The 20,519-nt window shown below is 37.8% G+C and overlaps 1 protein-coding gene across 6 annotated transcripts in view; it reads right to left on the reverse strand.

Moving 5' to 3' along the window:
* The window catches only part of HECTD1 (HECT domain E3 ubiquitin protein ligase 1), an 80,638-nt gene that overhangs the window by 34,755 nt on the left and 25,364 nt on the right, over positions 1 to 20,519 (reverse strand). For 4 of the 6 annotated variants that reach the window (XM_067462870.1, XM_060759588.2, XM_060759606.2 and 1 more), the window contains exons 3-16: positions 19,849 to 20,083; positions 15,160 to 15,387; positions 12,423 to 12,704; positions 11,835 to 12,123; positions 11,325 to 11,401; positions 11,128 to 11,226; positions 9,753 to 9,867; positions 9,358 to 9,532; positions 7,790 to 7,928; positions 7,244 to 7,414; positions 6,779 to 7,001; positions 3,564 to 3,827; positions 3,156 to 3,232; positions 940 to 1,074 (exon numbers count right to left, since the gene is read on the reverse strand). In XM_067462870.1, coding sequence (XP_067318971.1) covers positions 940 to 1,074; positions 3,156 to 3,232; positions 3,564 to 3,827; positions 6,779 to 7,001; positions 7,244 to 7,414; positions 7,790 to 7,928; positions 9,358 to 9,532; positions 9,753 to 9,867; positions 11,128 to 11,226; positions 11,325 to 11,401; positions 11,835 to 12,123; positions 12,423 to 12,704; positions 15,160 to 15,387; positions 19,849 to 20,083 — 2,509 coding nt within the window. The remainder of the gene's footprint in view (positions 1 to 939; positions 1,075 to 3,155; positions 3,233 to 3,563; positions 3,828 to 6,778; positions 7,002 to 7,243; positions 7,415 to 7,789; positions 7,929 to 9,357; positions 9,533 to 9,752; positions 9,868 to 11,127; positions 11,227 to 11,324; positions 11,402 to 11,834; positions 12,124 to 12,422; positions 12,705 to 15,159; positions 15,388 to 19,848; positions 20,084 to 20,519) is intronic. The other 2 variants (XM_060759596.2, XM_060759581.2) reach the window with 1 other exon arrangement.

The raw sequence follows: 20,519 nt of genomic DNA on the forward strand, positions 1-20,519 counted from the left end.
GGTCCCCAGGTGTTTTGACCTACAACTCCCAGAAATCCCAGCAGTTTACTAGCTGTTAGGATTTCTGGGAGTTGAAGGCCAAAACATCTGGGGACCCACCGGTTGAGAACCACTGTTATAGGCCATTTCTATGTAGGTTATATTAGTGTGGAGTGCAGCTGCCAGTAACATAGGTTAAAGTTAGCACAGACAGATATCTAAATTCATCTGGAGAATAAGTAAATACCAAACTGCTAATATTGAGAAAAAAATATGGTATAACAAAAACTACACCAAGTACAGCCAACACAGTCACAATCAAATCTATATAAATAAAAATGTAATGTTCGTTTGTGGGATTAACATGACTCAAAAACCACTGGGCGAAATGACACCAAATTTTGACACAATACACCTATCAGGCCAATGAGTGACCGTCACGCATAAAAACACTGAACAACACAGCCGAAGAGACTTAAAAAGACAACAAATCAAAAATATATGACAAGGCATGCACAAAACCACATATATACACAAACACATACATATATACATATACACAAATATATACAGACATATATGCATATATATACACTCACAAAACACATATATACAGAAAAGTGGAAGGAAGGGAGGGAGGAGAGAAGGAAAGAAAGAAAGGTAGAGAAGGAAGGAAGAAGGAAATAAAAAAGTGAAAGAATAAAGGAAAGAGAGAGGGAAGGAAGGAAACAAGGGACGAAAGACAGAAAGAGGGAGGGAAGGAAGGAAGGAAGAAAAGAGAGAAGGAAGGATGGAACCCAAGAGCAAAGGAAGGGAGGAAAGAAAAAGGTAGAGAAGGAAGAAAGAGGAAGGGAAAGAAAAAGAGGGAAGGAAGGAGAGAAAGTGGGAGGGAAGGTTGGCCACAGCAATGCTTGGCGGGTACAGCTAGTTAATCATAAATGGTTAGATGATGATACTTGCCTGTCTATTCGTATGGAGTTCCCATGCAGATTCTAACTGTGTTGCAATGTTCCTTAGTGTTACTACCACACCTCTAGGCATACTTTCAACAGCTTTAAAGTGGTCATCATACAAGTCTCTTGCCATGGTACGCACCTGAAGAAAGTTGAGAATTTAGAATTAAGTTACATTTATTCATACCAATTCATCTTAAACCTAATGAAATTGTTTTTCTAAGATTTATAGTTGTTACTGAATAACCTTCATTTATTTAAGAATCACAATACATAAAACATTTATAAACTTAATTTGCATGTAATGGTAACACATACTTTTCTAAAAAGATGCTGTGTTCCTCCTGTTTGTCCTCTGCTTCCAGCAGAAGCAGCACAAGACCCAGAATAGAAATTGTGCAGAAAGTAAGCATTTAGTAGTTCACATCGTGATCTTTGGAGCCCAAGCTGCTCCAGTAATTGGTTAAAAAAAAATACATAATTTTGCCCCAAAAAGTTCCCTGGGAGATTTGGGGAGAAATTTTTGTATGCATTTGACCACATGAGCATTTTAGACCTATGAGAGGCTCATTTCCCTAACTTCTCTTGAAAAAAAGATTGCTATTTTATATCTCCAAACTGACTCCAACTGTTGGCTTTCACCAAAACACCAAACAACAGTACAATGGGAAATGAATCATGATGATCATGTAGAGAACTGCAGCAATTCAGATTCGGAGACTAAAGTGGCACAACCCATGTTTGACAGTAAATAAAAGATTTGTATTTATCATGACCGTTCATCCTCTGAAGTGTGCAATTCATAAAGTACCAGATATATCCTCATATGCCAGTTTCCAAGGAAGCAGTATCACATTTTCAGTGATTTCCATAGATTTAGTGGGGCTGCTCTATGTTTCATCCAGAAAATGCAAAAGATTTTTGTCTGTTTCATAACTAAAGCTATTCATCTTCCCTCTTAAAGAAAATACAGGTGCCCAAGATATTAACTGAATCACTTTAAACCAGTAACAGCTTAGGATGCTATAAATACATCACATGATACGCTAAGAAACGTCATCTTGTCTATGTGAAGCTTCCCACCAGAGTGGAAATCATCTATGATAAGCTATTTAACTGACAAAAAAACAGACTGAAAACCAAAACCAAGGTCATAACATCTGTTACAGGACTCCAATATGCTGATGATAATGTAGTCCGTGCACATTCAGAAGAAGACCTGTAAGCCACTCTAAATACCTTTAAAGAAGCATGTGAGAAGCTCGGACTCTCACTGAACATCAAGAAAACCAAAATGCTCTTCCAGCAGTCACCAGGAAATCCCTCTCCAATGCCAGAAAACAGCTTAATGTTGTAGCAATAGAAAATGTTGACCATTTCTGCTACCTCGACAGCCACCTCTCATCGACACTGAAATACAACACCGCCTGATCTCTGCGAGTGAAGCATTTTTCCGAATGAAGCAGAGTGTTTGAGGACCAGGACATCCATAGGGATACCAAGGTGCTTGTATATAAAGCTATTGTTCTCCTAACCCTGTGATATGCCTGGAAAACGTGGATTATCTACAGACGTCACACTCAACTCCTGGAATGATTCCATCAGCGTTGCCTCAGGAAAATCCTGCAAATCTCTCAGGAAGACAGGCGGATAAATGTCAGCGTGCTAGAAGAAGCGAAGACCACCAGCACTAAGTGATGCTCCTATGCCATCAACTCCACTGGACTACACATTATCTGAATGCCCAATCACCGTCTCCCAAAGCAGTTACTATACTTCCAACTCAAGAATAGAAAATGGAATATTGGTAGACAGGAAAAGAGATTTAAAGATGGGCTTAAAGCTAAGCTTAAAAACTCTGGCAAAGACACTGAGAACCCTTGAGAACTCTTAACTAGATGTTAAATGTGATCAGCAGTGCTGCGGAATTAGAAGAGGCATAAATGGAGGGCGAAAGGGAGAAACGTGCCAAGAGGAAGGCGTGTAAAGCCAACCCTGACCGGAACCACCTTCCACCTGGAAACCAATGTCCTCACGGTGGAAGAACATCCGGATCAAGAATAGGGCTCCACAGTCACCTAGGGACCCACTGCCAAGACACTACACTTGAAAAGCCTTCATACTCGGAGAATGAGGAATTGCCTAAGTAAATAAGAAGTACACAAGAAGCAGCAAAACAGAAAATTCTCCCACTAAAATGTTTTTAAAGCCAACAATACCAACCTTCTGTTTTGTTTTTTCCAATTTGGATTTTAGCTTTCTGCCTCTTTTGCCAGTCCAACCAGTCACAAATTCCGATCCTACAATATATATAGAGAGAAGTTAGGCTATCAAATGACTCCAAAAATGATACACACTGAAGCTTTCACAATACCAGTACAAGTCATGATTTAGTACATCAAGAATTTGGAATATACTCAGCCACTTCTTCTGTTCTTCTACATGTACCCAGTTTAACAGAATCGTTTATTTGTTACACCAAAAACCATTATTTTCGTAGTTGTTAAAAACCAAGTTAATTCCTCAACCACCAAATCATGGATTGTTGAAACATGACTGTAACATATGAACCAGAGCAGTGTAAATACACATCTGCTTTTATTTAGTCATTATGCTTCATTACACACTTACCTAAAGAGGTTTCAGCAGTAAATGAATGTTTGGTTCCTCTATTAGACTCAAAAACAAAACCTGGCAGATCTTCTTTTAATATTGTAGCTTGCTGGCCATCTGAATTGTGAATAGCAATTTCTCCCTCTTTTAGACATGTCAGAGACCAATTCCCCACTGTGAGTTTAGTAGCCCCTGGTGCTGATAAAATTGGTTGACTGGTTGTGGATGGTTTCACCTGGCTTCGAGCTCTCTGTAACTTCTCTAAAAATTCACTTCGACTTTCTATATAAAAAGAAAGAAAAGAATTTACTAGCATTTTACTTAAGATAAAAGAAAAATCCACAAAGCAACATTATTTGTGCACTTAATACAAATTGAAAATGTAGATTCAAGTTCTCAGGACAGATGAAACATTAGCTACTGTATCACAGTATAAGACCATGGAAAAATTATTATTACTTGATGGTAAAGTAGATATTTCTGAAACAATTACACAACGATTAATTTCATTTAAATTATAAATGACCTTTATAAACTAAACTGCATGGTTACAATTTCATTTCTACTAACCAGAACCTATCTATAGAAAGTCTTAGCGTTTGAGAAGCATCTAAATGTTAGAGCCGAAGAGAGCAGACTAAACAGGAAAAGGAAACACTGAATGGACTCCTAGAAACATTACAGGGTTGTCAGCCAGCCATAAGGAACATTTGGAGTTGATGTTATCTGCTGTAATACCATACAGTGAAAATATGATGTATATATGTGTTGCATGAAAAGCATTTTTATTTATGTATCTCACTTGCATTTTTTGTATTGTTGAAGGCTTGCATTTTTTGATGATGTCTCCAAACTGAAGCAAAAACGTTTAAAACATACAAATGGTAAAATATATATTTCTAGAAGTCTGCTCTATTCAGTTTAATTGGACAGCCTTCATAACAGTTAATTGAAGTGTGCTATACAGACATTCCTAACTGGTCAAACAGGGGTCGGATTGCATGGCCCTTGTGGTCTCTTCCAACTTTTGAGTATTTAGGACGGACATTATGCTCATATAGCATAATGTAAACAATGAGGTGGACCTGAATGGAAGTTTTATTTGCCATGTGAACAGTTGTCATCACAATGACACAATGACACCATGAAGAAATACAAGCATTGCCTTCAGAGACAAAAGTTTGCAGCAAGACATTCCACACAAGAAGCTTCAGAGCTTGACTGAAATTTAATAACTTCCATAACTAATCTTGGGGAAACCATCACTGTGTATGAATTAAGACACATGATCTAGTCCATGCCCTCATAATCTTCTTCCTTCCAACTCATATATTGAACAACATTGGCCCCCTGCTCCTTTATAGTCAGTGGAATGATTAAATCAATCCAGTAGAATTGAATTAATTTGCAAAATTACAAATATGCTAAGTTTAAAGAGGACTAAAAGGGAGTCATTTGATATATTTACCATACACTGTGAGAAATAGTTAAAACTGAATAAACTATTATTATTATTATTATTATTATTATTATTATTATTATTAATTTCTAGACCTTCGTCTCTCCCTGAAGGGACTCAGGGCAGTTAATACACTGCAATTATATACTGTCCCATTCAGTCTTTCTCATTCCTTCTCTCAGAAATGCCTGACTATAGAACAGTAAGGTGGTTTGTTAACCTCATCATATTCATCTGAGTTACCCTAGTCTCAACTACTCCAAAATACTTCTTTCCAATAGTAACATCAGAGTACTCTGATTGAGTACCTGAATGCCCTTTATTTTTCCTTGCAAAAAACCCTGGGATTTAATTATTTGCCCAACTTCTAGTTCCTTTACATTTACACCATCTGAACTCACTCTCGGATGGAGGCGACAGCCTTCCATATAAAACAGAGAACTGTTGTGGAGCTATTAATGCCACAGGTATGTGCATCATTCCTTTCATCCTCATAAAAGCAGGGGGTGGGGAAGGAGAGGGAAGAAAGAGAACACAACGTTTCTTGCTTTAGCATTCAATGAATACCCAGAATCGGATGACATAATTTGACCAAAGGGTCCTTATTACAATGAACTGCAGATTTTAGTTCACTTCTGTAAAACTTCATCCATGGGTACATATCAAGCTGCTGCGAGTTTTAGGATGTATTTTCTATGTTTTGAGGCCTATGCAGGCAGCAAATTGGGTTTCCTGAGCCAGTAGGGCACCAGAAATTCGCAAGTATAAACATTAATCTGTTTTATTCCTCCTCTTATGTCTGTTTTCAATCTTGGTTCTCCTGTCGACCATTCTATCAGTTCTCTAGATCATGCACTCAGCATCACAATCATTTTATAATATAAATTGAAATATTCACTATAACAGCTGAGACGCCAAAAGTTGAGAATAAAACATAAATAGCTATGGTTTAATAGCTCAAAACTGTTATCACAGTAACCAAAATATAACCTGCACATTCCCTCGTAATCTCAATGCAAATAAGGAAATTGATGACAAGGAAATTATAGCATTTCCTAGTAACAAAAAGCAGTTTAGTGTTAATAAAAAAAACTTCTCAGATTTAACCTGTATAACCAGCCTGCAGTATATAATCACTAGAAAAAGTAATTTCCTGAGAAATTGAATCATAATATGTATTACAGCCATTGTTCAACAGAATATAGCAATTCTACATTTCATTGCACACTTTCTTTACTATTATTTATTAGTTTTTGCACTGATGAAAATATAAACAACAAAGGAAGCAGCAAGCAGTAACCACTGTATTTAAGAAGTATGACAGCTTAAGTAAACCAAAAAATGAAACTCTTCTAGCTCACTGTCTGTCATAGTTTCTCAGCTCCAAGAAAGCTACACAATTTTCCACACACATGCAATTTCATTCTGCTAGCTAGATGCAAGCCACATCATCATTCCAACTTGCTTTACCTGGAATGCAGTTTGTAATCACTACACATTGCCTTTAATGACTTTTTTTGACTAATATTAGTATGCATGGAAAGGAATGAAGATAAAATGAAGCTAAGATGTTCACTGAACACAGTTACTAGGTTGTAAGTTACTGCCACATGCTAGTTGACAAAGGCATCACAAGAAACTGACCACCTTCCACCTGTTTACATCCTTTACTATTTAGTGAGGCAATTCCTGTAAAATAAAACATCTCAAAATCAAATATGTAAAATGCAATATTCCGATCTCTTTAAAATGTGAGTTGAGAACAAAACTATACCTGAACTATCAGATCCTCCTTCAGGACTCCCACTGGAATACATTGTAGCCAACTTCCCATCCAAGATAAATCTGAACCATCCATTGCTACCATTTGAAAGTTCCAAAGCAGCAGCATCGCTCCAAATATACAAGCAGTCTCTTCCCCTAATGATTGACCAATCTCTCCAATGATACGGTTTTCCTTGTTGCAATTCTTTGGCATCTTCTTGAGGCTCATCTTCCTGCATACCAAGATAATTTAAAATATGTATATACGGAATTTCCTTTTTTGACTTATCATTAATGGATTTTGAGGCAATTAGCATAATGCTGTCAAGAGCTATGGCTGCCATAGACACTGTCATTATTTATATTATTGTATCTGAACCCAGAAGAACCATTACTAGAACCTATCACAGTTTCTGCTGATATTGATTAGCTCATGAATTCACACATAACAAACACTGAAGTGATTTGTCCTTACTTTTTCTGGTTTAGATTCTTCTTCATTCTCATCATCAGAAGATGGTCCTGCTAAAGTTGACACTTTACTTATTACTCCAAGCCTAGCAAGTTGGTCCAAGAAAAGGTCACCACCTTTATCTACCAAATCTCTTATGATCTGTAAGGCTAGTAAGTGGCCATCATCATCATCCTGAAGAAATAAAAATAAAGACATGCAGAAGTTTACTCTGTATTTGTAACACCATTAAATTACATTAAATGTAACCATCACCCACTTTGAATAGAAAGTTCCCTATCCACTGTAAAGGAAATAGTAAGTCATAGCCAATCACAGCAATCACAAGAATTGTTACTACACATGGTTACCAAATTACCTTCAATTAATCATTTGGCCTTAGGGACAAAAATCTCCAAAACTACGTCATTCAAAAGATCCTAATAACTGAAATTCTACTGAAGTTCTAGGTTACCAGCTTGAATTCTTCACTATATTTATGCAATAAGTACATTATACAGATGGAAAATTATAACCATGGGGGTGGGCGAGGAAAATCCAACCACTTACCTCTTGATCAAGAACAGTTGCAGTAATCTCTACTAGCACTGTGGGCAAATTATGCCCAGCATCAGAATCACAAACTTCTTTCAAAAGTGCTTCTGAACAAAAGTGAATCATTTTTCTGATGAGAGCAAGACTTGCTTTCCTTTTTTAAAAGAAAGACAAACATTATTTTAACGATTAAAAGCTGAACTATATATTAGCTAACAATGTAAATGTTTACTGAACTTATTACTATTTTTTACTACTATCACCTAGAATCAGATTATGACCAAAGTATAGGCCACTTTCTACTCCTTCTCTTGTGCATTTCACATCTCTCAAAAGAGAATCAATAATCAGAATTAGCCTCTAGTCATTCATTCTGTATTATTCTCAGACTTAGTATTAAAAACAGCAATACTCTATAATAATAATAATAATAATAATAATAATAATAATAATAATGTTATTATTTATTTTTAACCCGCCCTCTCTCCCCAAAGGGATTCAGGGCAGCTTCCAAACATAAAGCATAAAATTGGCAAACATTCAATGCCATCAAATCAATACATAATACATTTATACATACAAATTAAAACAAGATAAAAGACATTGGCTGGTAATATGACTCAATAAAGTCAGGCATCATGGAACATACAGTCAGGCAATTAAAACTGTGTGAGGTATAAAAATACAGCTCTTCAGTAAATTACAATAAAATAGTCAGCTTCACAGGCTCTCACAGTCAGGAAGCCACAGGGAGGAGGGAGCAAGCTTATTTTCTGCTTCCCTGGAGACTAGGACACGGAACAATGGCTTCAAACTACAAGAAAGGAGATTCCATCTCAACATTAGGAAGAACTTCCAGACTGTGAGAGCCATTCAGTAGTGGAACTCTCTGCCCCGGAGTGTAGTGGAAGCTCCTTGGAAGCTTTTAAACAGAGGCTGGATGGCCATCTGTCAGGAGTGCTTTGAATGCAATATTCCTGCTTCTAGGCAGGGGGTTGGACTGGATGGCCCATGAGGTCTCTTCCAACTCTAGGATTCTATGATTCAGTCCATTTAAAGAGTCTATGATGTTACTCATCCTACTCTCCATAAGCAAGTGAGCAAAGGTATGTTTTTAGCTCTTTCTTAAAGGAAAGGAGTGTAGGGGCTGTTCTAATTTCTTTTGGGAGGGAGTTACAGAGGGAAGGGGCAACCACAGAGAAGCCCCCCCCCCTCTTGTTCCCACCAGCTGTGCTTGAGATGGGGGTGGGACCGAGAAGAGGGCCCCCTTCAATGATCGCAAGATCTGAACAGGTTTATAAACAGGGATGAGGGATATCAAATAGTCTGGGCCCAAACCGTTTAGGGCTTTATAGATAATAACCAGCACCTAGAAAGCCAATGCATATTCATACATGTACATTTCACAGTTTTATTTTCCCCCACGTTATTGTGTAGGAGAGTCATCCATATCGGGTTCTCCTTTTTTTTTAGCTTTCCTTGTGCAGCAGCTCTTTTTAACATTAAAACTTTTTAAAAGTAACAAAAATACTCCTGCAGTGAATTATGGCACACAGATCTACAGGGATCTTCCATCTTCTTACCTTATTGAAGGCAGCATAGTTTGTTGAAATGTTTGTGCAAACACAGGCAACAGTCTTTTCAAGTATATTGGTGCCATTTCTGGATCACCTTTGGGCTCATTTGATTCTTCTTCATCTTTGTTTGCATCTTTCTTCTTCTTTTCATCCCCCTTGTTAACTGGACACATCCAATCGCCTGAAATTTAACATAGCATTTTTTTCTTGTAACAATGCAATTTATCTTTGAGATAAAATCCAAAGTATTTTCACTGAACTGGAAAGATCATTCATTTTGTGAGTTTTATCTGTTTGAGTAGAGGAAATAATTGCTACCCGAAAGAAGAGGTTAAGTTCTACATTCTTGTTTAACTTAAATCACTGCTTTATTCTTAGACTGGCAACACTTTTACACTAACCAGGAGACTGGAGAATGGCCACTACTTCACTGTGCCCCCTTTCACGAGCTTTGTCCAAAGGAGTCTTTCCATCCTCGTCTCTCAAATCTGGATTGGCACCATGACGCAAGAGAGTCTAAAACAAATAAAAATGTTATTATGAAAATTAATTAATATTCAATCCAACAACGTTATGGTTTGATATTCTAAAGTTACCTCTAAAATTGGAGCAACAAAAATTCCAAAATGCATGTATCCTTTGATATGGGGAAAGAATCTGCTCTGGTGCAGAAATTTCCCCTTTCCAGAAATTTTCAGCTGTAATGCTCTCAGGAGAGCAAGGGGCGTCTGCATACATACATACACACTTCTCAGAATACAGAGGGGATCAAATCTTCTCTCCCAGTTTCCAGAAATCCAGCACTCATGCACACACTCATAGGAAAATTAGTAATCTACCAAGCCAGGGAACAACAGTATTCGCCTTCTGCAGGCCATCTTATATTGTGAGTTGGCAAATGGGGCCCTGCCAGTTTCAGGTGATACTCAAGGAGAGCCCAAAAGTCACATGTTGTAAAGATTTGGGATACCGTGAACAAGATCTGTCACAAAAAAAACTCCTCTTTCCTTTTCTTTTTAAGGGACATAATTATTTGGACACCATAGTAAACTGATTTGATTCAATCAGAAAATTCTGTTCTGAGTGATTGCTGCAAACCAGGCCCAGTCCAAACCATAGTTTGTGTTTTCAAATAACATAGTACAACACAATGGTTTCATTCAACCAGGAACTTTAGAATTATACTTTCAACTTTGTGCCAGGAGAATGTGCATATATACACATTCCTACCATGTCGCTTTAATTGTACATCTAAATAATAAAATAATAATTCCCTAATACTGTATAAACATAGAATCACAGAATCATTAGGTTGGGAGAAAGACCACAAGGGCCATTCAGCCCAATTCCCTGCCATGCAGGAACACACATCAAAGCATTCCCAACAGATGGCCATCCACCCTCCATTCAAATGCCACCAAAGAATACTCCCAGGCAGCATATTCCACTGCCAAACAGCTCTTATCATCAGGAAGTTATTCTACTTTGATGCAGGACATAGGTTTTCTTAATTATACATTGCAACCAAATATTTGATAGCACTCACGCTAAACTCAAATATGGGTCATTAAAAGCAGTATTTGAAAGTCTTCTTTGCTCTTACTGTCTATGTACCCTTTTCATTTTTTTAAATTCAGTTAACTGTCTAGGAGGGGTTTATTGAGGCAGGGAAGGTCTTTTTAAAACACATACTTCAGGTAACCAAGATGAAAACTAGAGTAATATAGTTCCATTTTTAATTAATAATACGAAATAGACAGTTACTATTAAAATTACCTTTGCTACTTGAGGTCTTCCAAAACATGCTGCATAGTGTAAGGATGATGACCTCTGACCCCTATTAACATCAGCACCTCGTTCACAGAGAAATTCAACCTGTTCACAAAAGAGGAATGGCTTAACTTTATTTATATATTTTCCTTAATTCAAAAATAAAAATAAAATACTGAATCATTATTCTTTCTCTTGTTTACCATTTCCTGAGTTCCAAAGGCTGAGGCCCAATTTAAGAGAGTCTGTCCTACATCATCCATAAAATTTACTTCAAAAGCTGGAAAAAAGAAAGAAACATATTCTTCCAAAATTGCAATGCAGTTGCCACAATGATATAATGAGGATAAAGTGTAAGGCTCCATATTCCACCCAAACAAGCCTCTGAACATCCATTTCAGCTTAAGACATGCAATGATTTTTCATATGCTTTTATCTTTTGGGAGAATAAATACACAGAAAACAATATTCACAAACAACTCGAAAATTATTACTGCCAGAATTCTGTTGGTACATTATGCTAGCATTTTTTTTTCACTTAGTTGTAATGAATAGGAAAACAAATTAAGAGTCGGTTCCAAACAGCATACTTCTCCAGTATCCTTCATCATAACTGTACCCATGGCCTTTTTCATCTGACTGTCACCACCTAGTTAGCAAGCATAGTGCACCATAAGATTCTGGTGGATGTCAAACAAATTTATTTCACCTACCTCCTGTGTCTATAGCATCTATTAGAGCATCAGTATCTTTGCTGCGGATGCAGTCTATCAGCTGCCGATGGGAACGCTCCCCAGTACTATCCAGTCTACGCAATCCGGGGATTCTGCCTGTGGATCCAGCACTAGACTTTGGCAAAGCTTTCCGTCCTTCAAACAGTAGCACCAATAGAAGATCTACCAAACGCATGGTATCAAGTACACATCTTTCATCACCCTGCAATGCACTCTCTATAGAATCTGGAAGCTCAGATCTTAGAAGATCCTGGAAATAATTAAAAGTCTGAACAATAAAAATATACAGGACTTTAGAAAATCCAATGAGAAAGGATTATATCTCCATTTGAATTTAAACAAATATTACTGAACTACAGGTAAAACAGCAATAGCTATTAATTTAAATATTTTAAAATATCAATATATAAAATGTATAGCAATAAAGCTCGTATTTACTTAATGATTCATCATTATAACTTAGAAGACAGAAAATAATAATAATACAATATGTGACCATGTAATTCATACCACAAAATACAGAATGTTAAAACATCAATACTGAACAATGTTCAAAAGAATTCTTACATGTGTGACAACTGGAGAACCTCTGCAGAGTGTTGATAACAGGCTTACAATAGTTGACACCTGGTTACTCAGTTTAGAGTCTGCAGTCGCAGATGGTGCCCCCGTGCTGCTTCGGCCAGGTTTGCAGGCTGAAGATGGACCTGAAACTGTGCCACCCGCTGCAGCCATGCGGGATAATAGCTCCTCAGTCAGTCCATGTTTAGCTAATGGTGCTGGATCAACCCCACGGCGTGTAAATCGATCTGCAAGGGAGGCAAAACACCGCAGTGCACCATCCGAAACCTGTGGCAAAAAAAATACACTTAGGATGAACTGGCCACACTAAGACCCCATATATTTTTCCATGTCAGGAGTGACTTGAGAAACTACAAGTCCCGTATGGTGTGAGAGAATTGGCTGTCTGCAAGAACAAGGCCCAGGGGACACCTGGATGTTTGATGTTTTACCATCCTGTGGGAGGCTTCTCTCATGTCCCCGCAGAAGGTGGAGCTAAGAGATAGAAGCTCACCCCACATCTCCAGATTCAAACCACTGACCTTTCTGTCAGCAGTTCAGCCAGCACAAGGGTTTAACTCATTGCGCCACCAGGGGCTCAAGACCTCATATGAAATATTTTAAAAATATGTATTTTCCCATGCATAGATATCCTAAGTAACTGCATAATTTCTTTTTAAAATATTTCAAAAGCTCATATGAAATATTTTATAAAGAAATATATGCAGTTTCTTAAAATATCTATACATTGGAAAAGTAATATAATTTATATTGAGTCATACATGGAAACATTTTAAAATATCTACCTTTCAGTACTTTCTTATCTATGCATGACATTCTCTTTCCTAGACTGCAAACTATTTCTATTGCAAGTCTGAGGTATGCAAATAAGAAAATGAGAACCAACTCTGAATTTAAAATGTTGGATAAATCACTAGGATCAAACAACAAATTTTGAAAAGATCTTCTGGATCTATTATTTAATATAATAGACTCCAAATATGCTAGACAGTGCACACACATTGTTAAAAGCAAACATTTGTAAAGAATTTATGATATCTTGTTTTCGGGGGGGGGGGGGGGGGTTGAAGCCAAGGTTTGACAGTATGTCTGAACTTCGAATAGATATCTTCATATTATAATCCATGTTAGCCACATGATAAGAAATGATCAGTGCTACCATGTACAGCGAGAATAACACAATGTAAAGAAATTAAGGAAACTATGACGCCTGGCAAGTATCGCAACATGACACATCATATTACTGTATTTCACTACACAGTTGTTGCACACCCCCCCCCCCCCCCCATGTGCATGCTCCTGGGAGCTATAGGGATTCCCTCCAAGAGACAGGCATATGGGTGCATGAGGGCTCACCCGCCTGCGCATCTGCCGGCGATGCTCCTCTCTTTATTTCTAGACCACCCTCTTTCCCCAAAGGGACTCAGGGCGGTTTACACACAAAAAAAGGCAAGCATTCAATGCCTCAAGTGATTACAAACATATCAAAAATAACACACAATAAAGCAATAGTAGTAACAGTGAGCTTATGATGAAAAATCAAGCATTGTGATGAAAAAATTAAACAAAATAATCGAGTAAGACATAGTTAACTAAAACATAAGTAAACATTATAAAAATACCCTAAAAGCAATTTCAAATACAGTTATATTAAAATGGCTGGTGCCGGTGTTGATGCGAAATATAATGTGGCAGCCATATAGTACAAGTGGGACTAGCCAGCATTCCAAGTAAAGTATCTTAGTCCTCCTTCTCTCCATATGGTAAGGTGCATAGGTGCGTTTTTAGAAGTCCCTTAAAGGAGAGGAGGGTGGGGGCTGTTTTTACAGTTAGCGATCACGGAGAAGACACCCTCTCTCGTTCCCACCAAATGAGCTTGTGATAGAGGTGGGACTGAGAAGAGGGCCTCCTTTATTGACCGCAGTGCATGGGATGGTCTGTATAGGGCAGTGGTTCTCAACCTGTGGTCTACAACTCCCAGAAATCCCAGCCAGTTTACTAGCTGTTCAGATTTCTGGGAGTTGAAGGCCAAAACATCTCGGGATCCACAGGTTGAGAGCCACTATTATAGGAAGATATGATCAGACAAATAGCCTGGAACCAAACCGTTTAGGGCTTTATAGGTAACAGCCAGCACTTTGTATTTAGCCCCGAAGCACACCGGCAGCCAAAGGAACTGCCGCAGCATGGGAGTTGTCCTCTCACAATACAGTGCTCCAGTCAGCAATCCAGCCACTGATCTCTGCACTGATTGCAGCTTCCGAACTATCCTGAAAGGCAGCCCTATGTAGACAGTGTTGCAGCAGCCCAAATGGGATGTGACTAAGGCGTGAACTACCATGGCCAAATCTGGTGTTTCAAGATACGGGCGCAGCTGGCACTAGCACTATTCCAAAAAACTTGCCCAAAACTTGCTCAAAAAACAAAACATATTGGATAGGTCTATAAGTCTTATGTGAAATGAAGGAAATTTTTGTATATAGCCCACTACACCAAGGTTTTTTTTCTTCCAAATGTCATTGAAATAGCTAGCATGGTAATAATTTATATGAAGTAAATTACACTGAAACTAATAATATGATACATCTTACACTAGCCCAATACTGAATTAAGTTATTTGAATATAATTGCATTCTTCACAATGTTTAAGATGTATTAAATTTGTGCCAAGCTACATACAGTTCTGGAAATCTTAGCATTAAATTAGTTCTGAATAGTTTACCTGATGATCTTCATGTTTCAGTAGACTTGAGAGGGATTCAACACAGATCTCTAAAGAAGAATCCTGAGGTTCCATTTTCCCACAGAGTCTGGATACCACGGCCATAGCAGAATGCAAAGTATCCTTATGAACAAGATGTCCACTGTCACGAATAAAGGTTAACACACAGTTCAACCCACCAGCTTCAAACACAGCACCAGATTCACGGGTACAGATGAGTTCCAATACCTGGAGTGAAAACAGAAACATAATGAAAAAATGTAAACAAAATTGATGATTTTTTTCTCACTATTCCAATACGTATTCATTCTTATTTTAAAATATTGCTAATGGCATTTTACATCTACCACCATGCACAGGAAATGTTACTGTGCTGTCTAACAGGATAGCAGGACACAAAGATAACATGCATGAATACAAAAAGAGATAACGATACTGGAGAATAAAACTCTCAACATAAACTTTTGGAATGATAAAGAAAATAATTAAATATAAAAGAATATCTAACAATGCACCAAGACAAAATGTTAGATAGAAATAAATAAGAGAAATGATACCACATGTCAGTATCTGACTGAAGCATGTCCAATTTGGGAACAGGTTTTTGAACTACAGTCAGCACTCCACATTTGCAGTATCAACATTAACAGATTTGATTATTTGTGTGTCTGCCACTCTCCTAAAGACTACCAGTGTGTCTACTTTGTGGGGTGGCTGGCAAGCTCTTTGCTGAATTCTGAAGTCTACGAACCAGCAGACTTTGGTGAGGAGTGCATAGTGACTAAAATCATCATTACTTTGCCTCCTGAAGCCGCAGGGAGCAGATTAGCAGCGATTTCAGTCACTATCCACTCACCAAAGTCTGCTAGCTTGTAGATTTTGGAGAAGGTGCGTGATGACTGAAATCACCACTACTCTACTCTTTGAGTTTTCAGGAAACAGAGTACTGACAATCTTAATCACCAACCACGCCCACCCAAAACCTACAAAGTAGCAGACCAGGAGGGAGGCTGATGGTGAGAGGTAAGAAGGAGTACTGCTGTGTCACCCTTGAAGCCAGAGAAGCAGCGAAGTACCAATTTCAGTCACTGCCTAGTTCCCAACAATGTCTGCTGGTTGGTTACTACTCTGCTCCTCATCATTTTGGAAATGCACAACAGTAACCCACAACCTGCTGGCTACACAAGGAAGCCTTGCCCTGGTCCCTGGAGTTTTTTTTTACATTCGCAAGGGTTCGCCACTGCTAAACCCCAGAAACATGAAAGACAGACTATAGTGTGAACAACCAAATTAATTTAAGCATTTTGTTTTTAGAACTCAATTTACTCATGTCAGCATAACTGGAGAAAGGCATATGAGTTAAAACATAAGGGTAAGTCCAACGTCCCACTCTGCAGAAACCTACTGAAATAAATTATACGCATTAAAATCTGATGATTCCATGGGTCTACCCTAAGAAGGACTAACAATATACAGGGTTAGTCAAAATGCATAGGCCAATAAGCCATTCAATTGAATGGCTTATTGGCCTATGCATTTTGACTAACCCTGTATTTAGTTCATTGTTAATTATATTTCTTTAATACAGTACATATTTCAAAACAATTGCTAATTTGAACCATGCCAAGTTCTGGCATATATGGTTTTACAGCAGTCTAAAATTCCAAGACATGAAAGTGTGTGCAGCTTCTCATTTTTTCAGGCTATATGGCCATGTTCAATCTAGAGGCATTCTCTCCTGACATTTCGCCTGCATGCTCAGAGGTAGTGAGCTCTATTTTATTTTCAAATACCATCCTTCTGACTTTTCAGTATTTTGTCGCCACAGCCTAAAAATAATATGGATTTTATTCACATTGTTACCACTTCCTAAGGCACTCAACACACACATGTGTAAAGTATTTTTATTGTGCTACAAATTTATTTTAGCAAAAAAAAAAACCCAAAAAAACAAATGGTACTTGTTGACTGATTCACACACTTGTAATTTTCCTAAAGAAGCTCTGGTGCAATCCATTGCCTCCAATACCAAATCCAGATAAATCCAACCCCAGGGCCACAAGATCTCAGATGAAAGGCACATGTTTCTTGAGGACCCAGAGTTTGTTGAAAAGCTTATTTATACAAACTACTTCGTAAAGACTAAGAAGCTTAGAAAACACATTGGAACAAAACTGTGCAAGAAGCATCAACCAGACTGGGCTATTAAAAACATCCCAAACTATGAACATCCCCTAGAAATTCAATTCAATTATTAAAGCAGCATCAGCCCTCAAAGTTCTTTGATACCGCTTTCTCAAAATAAAAAGTTGGTTTTTATAGTGACTACTTTGAAAAAAGCTATTTGTCTCTACAGTACAGATGAAATATACCCAAAACTAACCTTTTCCCCGTAAACTATATTCCACTGCTTTTGTGAATTGTTTATAATAGATTATGCAGTAATGTAGTCAAAATAATAGCAAACATATGTACTGAAGGTAAAGTAGATTTGATAGTTCTATTTGGTAGTGTAAATAGGGGCACAGGAACCCCACAAAACTGGGAAAATTATGGAAAACTATGGGAGCAGGGCAATCACCTCCCAAAGTCCCCATACAAAAGAAGCTAGAGCAACAGTTTGCAAGAGAGAAAGTGGCTGTTTTGCCTCACCGGGCCACTTAGGAGGAGGCAGAGCAGGGGCACCTAGCAAACCATTTCCAAAACTTGGAGCAGTGATATTCAGGAAGCAGTTTTGAAGAGAGGCAATGGCTGCTTCGCTTCCCCCGAAGTCGCTGAGTGACGCAGAGCAGCCACAATGTCCCAAATTTGTAGCAGCAAGAGTCAGGACATGTTTTGCCAGGAAGATTGCTGCTTCTCCAACTCCATGGAAAAATCAGGGAGGGCAATAGAGTAACAATAATCTGCCAACTACCACCCGAAGCCTATGCAGCAGCTGGTTTTTGGGAATGGCTGGCAAGAGAAAGCAGTGGTGATCACACAGCTGCATCCCCCAAATCCACAAGTAATTAAAACCACAAATGCCAAACATGCAAATGTGGAGGCCTGACTGTAGAATACTGAGGTTTGCATTCTGTCAATGAAAATATTGTTTATGTTTATTTGTCATGGCAAATGAAATAATACAACACATCCATCTGCTCTTATTCTCTCCTTGAGCCACCTACATATTCATTGATAAGGGAACATGAGAGACTCAATGTTAAAAATTTTCTAATTAACCTGTCTTCTGAAAAGGGAGAGGAACGACTCACCTAGCTGGCCAGGCAAGATAAAAAAAACTGTTAGGGAAAGGGAAGGAATCTAAATGAAGTAACTGAAAAAGGCAAACTTTTATCTATTTAGTTGAAACACAGGGATTACCCAATAAGTAAGGTGGATTGCTCCTTCTTGTCATACCGAGAATGGAATTTTCTTAGACTTCTCAAGGTTCTGAAGAGATTCAAGAGGGCAAAATCTGTCCTCTTCCTAAGGACAGCTAGCTTCTTGGTAGCCCCTTATCCTCTCCTGGCCACTGAATGGCTATGAGGAGAGATGCCCAGACACAAAACATGTGGTGCAAGTGTGTACAAAATGGGACAAAATATAACTATGTTTGCTGGAACTTTACAAAAATGCCTGTATGATGCAAAGAAGCCTCCTCTGCTAACAAAAAAAGTATTAAGATAAATCCAAGTTTCTTATCTGTCTTTAAAAGTGTCCATGACCTCTCTGCAGTGTTCAGATTTATTTGGACATGTGACAAATGTGACTCTCCCTACATTATAAGTGTTCAATTTTGGCAATTATTAGCACCAGACTAGTCAGCCCCAACTACATAGACAAATTCAATCGATTGTTGAATGGTGAGTCAATACAGAGAGACTTCTAATGGATTCCGTGGGTATATTTTAGTCAGGGCTGAAATACGATTTAGGCAACTATGTTTTAAGTATGGGGCTTTTAATAGATTTTTGAGAGCCTAGCTGGAATGTTTTTCTTTAAGCTATGAGAAATTGTGAAAGAAACCTCAGTGTTTTCTTCAGAAACCTTGAGACTTTTGTGAAATAACTGTAGATACACCACATTAAATAAGTTGAAATCCTTGAAGTTTCCCGAATCAGGTGAAAATGAGTCATTACTTCATACAGCAGTGCCTTTTGTTAACAAGTTTGCTATCTGAAATTCCAACTTTGGTTGAATGTGAAGACCTGCATATATTTCTGCCATGCAAATAAATCATGCACAAGAAACACTTGCTATAGAGCCAGCTTGGAATCAAGGGAAAAAACCTCTACATTACCATGTGTTTTCTTATATATATTTATACTTATATATTTAAATCAAAATTAAAACACTGGTACTGCACATTACAACTGACAATACATGTGATTTGTCCTATGCTAATTATTATTTCAATAAGGAAAAACATCACATGTAATAATGCCTGATATGCCATTCCTAGTTCATCCTGTTTTGCAGGAGTCTTTTCTCAAGGCATGTACGTCAGGCTGTTTAGGGACAAATTTATGCTTTTCTGTAGAAGTTTTATTGCTTTTGATGTAATAAGAAGCTACCGCCCCACAAAAACACAACAAAAAGCACCCAATCCCAGTCTTTCAACTTTAGTACTATTATAAACATAAATGTACCTTTATGATGCTTTTTTGAAAGGAGAAGGTTTAACAAAGGAAAAGTATGACAACATACCTTTACACACTGCTCAGCCAGGTCCCTGCTAGTTCTGTTGTTAAGTTCAACAACTACTAAACGATTACAAAGTGCTTTGATAGCACCATCTACTCCCACAATTCTTCGGGTGCATTCTGCTGATACATCCAAATAATATGTTATGGCACGGGCTGTTACCTCCAATACATTGTCAGGAGCACTTTCATCAAGAAAAATTTTGCACAGTGCTGGCAAAAAAGTGCGAGGGGGGCATCTGAAAAGAAGATAAAAACTATCAGTCAATTGGATAATCATTCTCTATAGTATATTACTTCTTATCTACAAGTCATTAGATTAGCATCTACACTAAACAAATGAATTAAAAACCATGTTCTAATAATCACAGATAATTTGAATTGTCATTTCCATAATGGGAACAGAATGCTTCTTCACTCCTCTCTGAGCTTCTACTATCACCCTGCCTTCCACAACTGAGCATAAGAGATAAGCAACCATTTGAAATGCAATGATATGTAGTGCAGGCTTCATACACAAAAAATAGTGTTTGATCCAGGAGAATAACCATAATTGTAAACAGAAATTTCTAGTTATGAGCATATAACTATATCTACAGGTATAACAGAAAAGGAAATTTACACTATTGTGTTCAGAACACTACTATGCATTTTAAATGAACTCAGCAGAGGAAC

The sequence above is a fragment of the Anolis sagrei genome, chromosome 1, assembly GCF_037176765.1.
Source record: "Anolis sagrei isolate rAnoSag1 chromosome 1, rAnoSag1.mat, whole genome shotgun sequence".
Lineage (NCBI taxonomy): Eukaryota > Metazoa > Chordata > Lepidosauria > Squamata > Dactyloidae > Anolis > Anolis sagrei.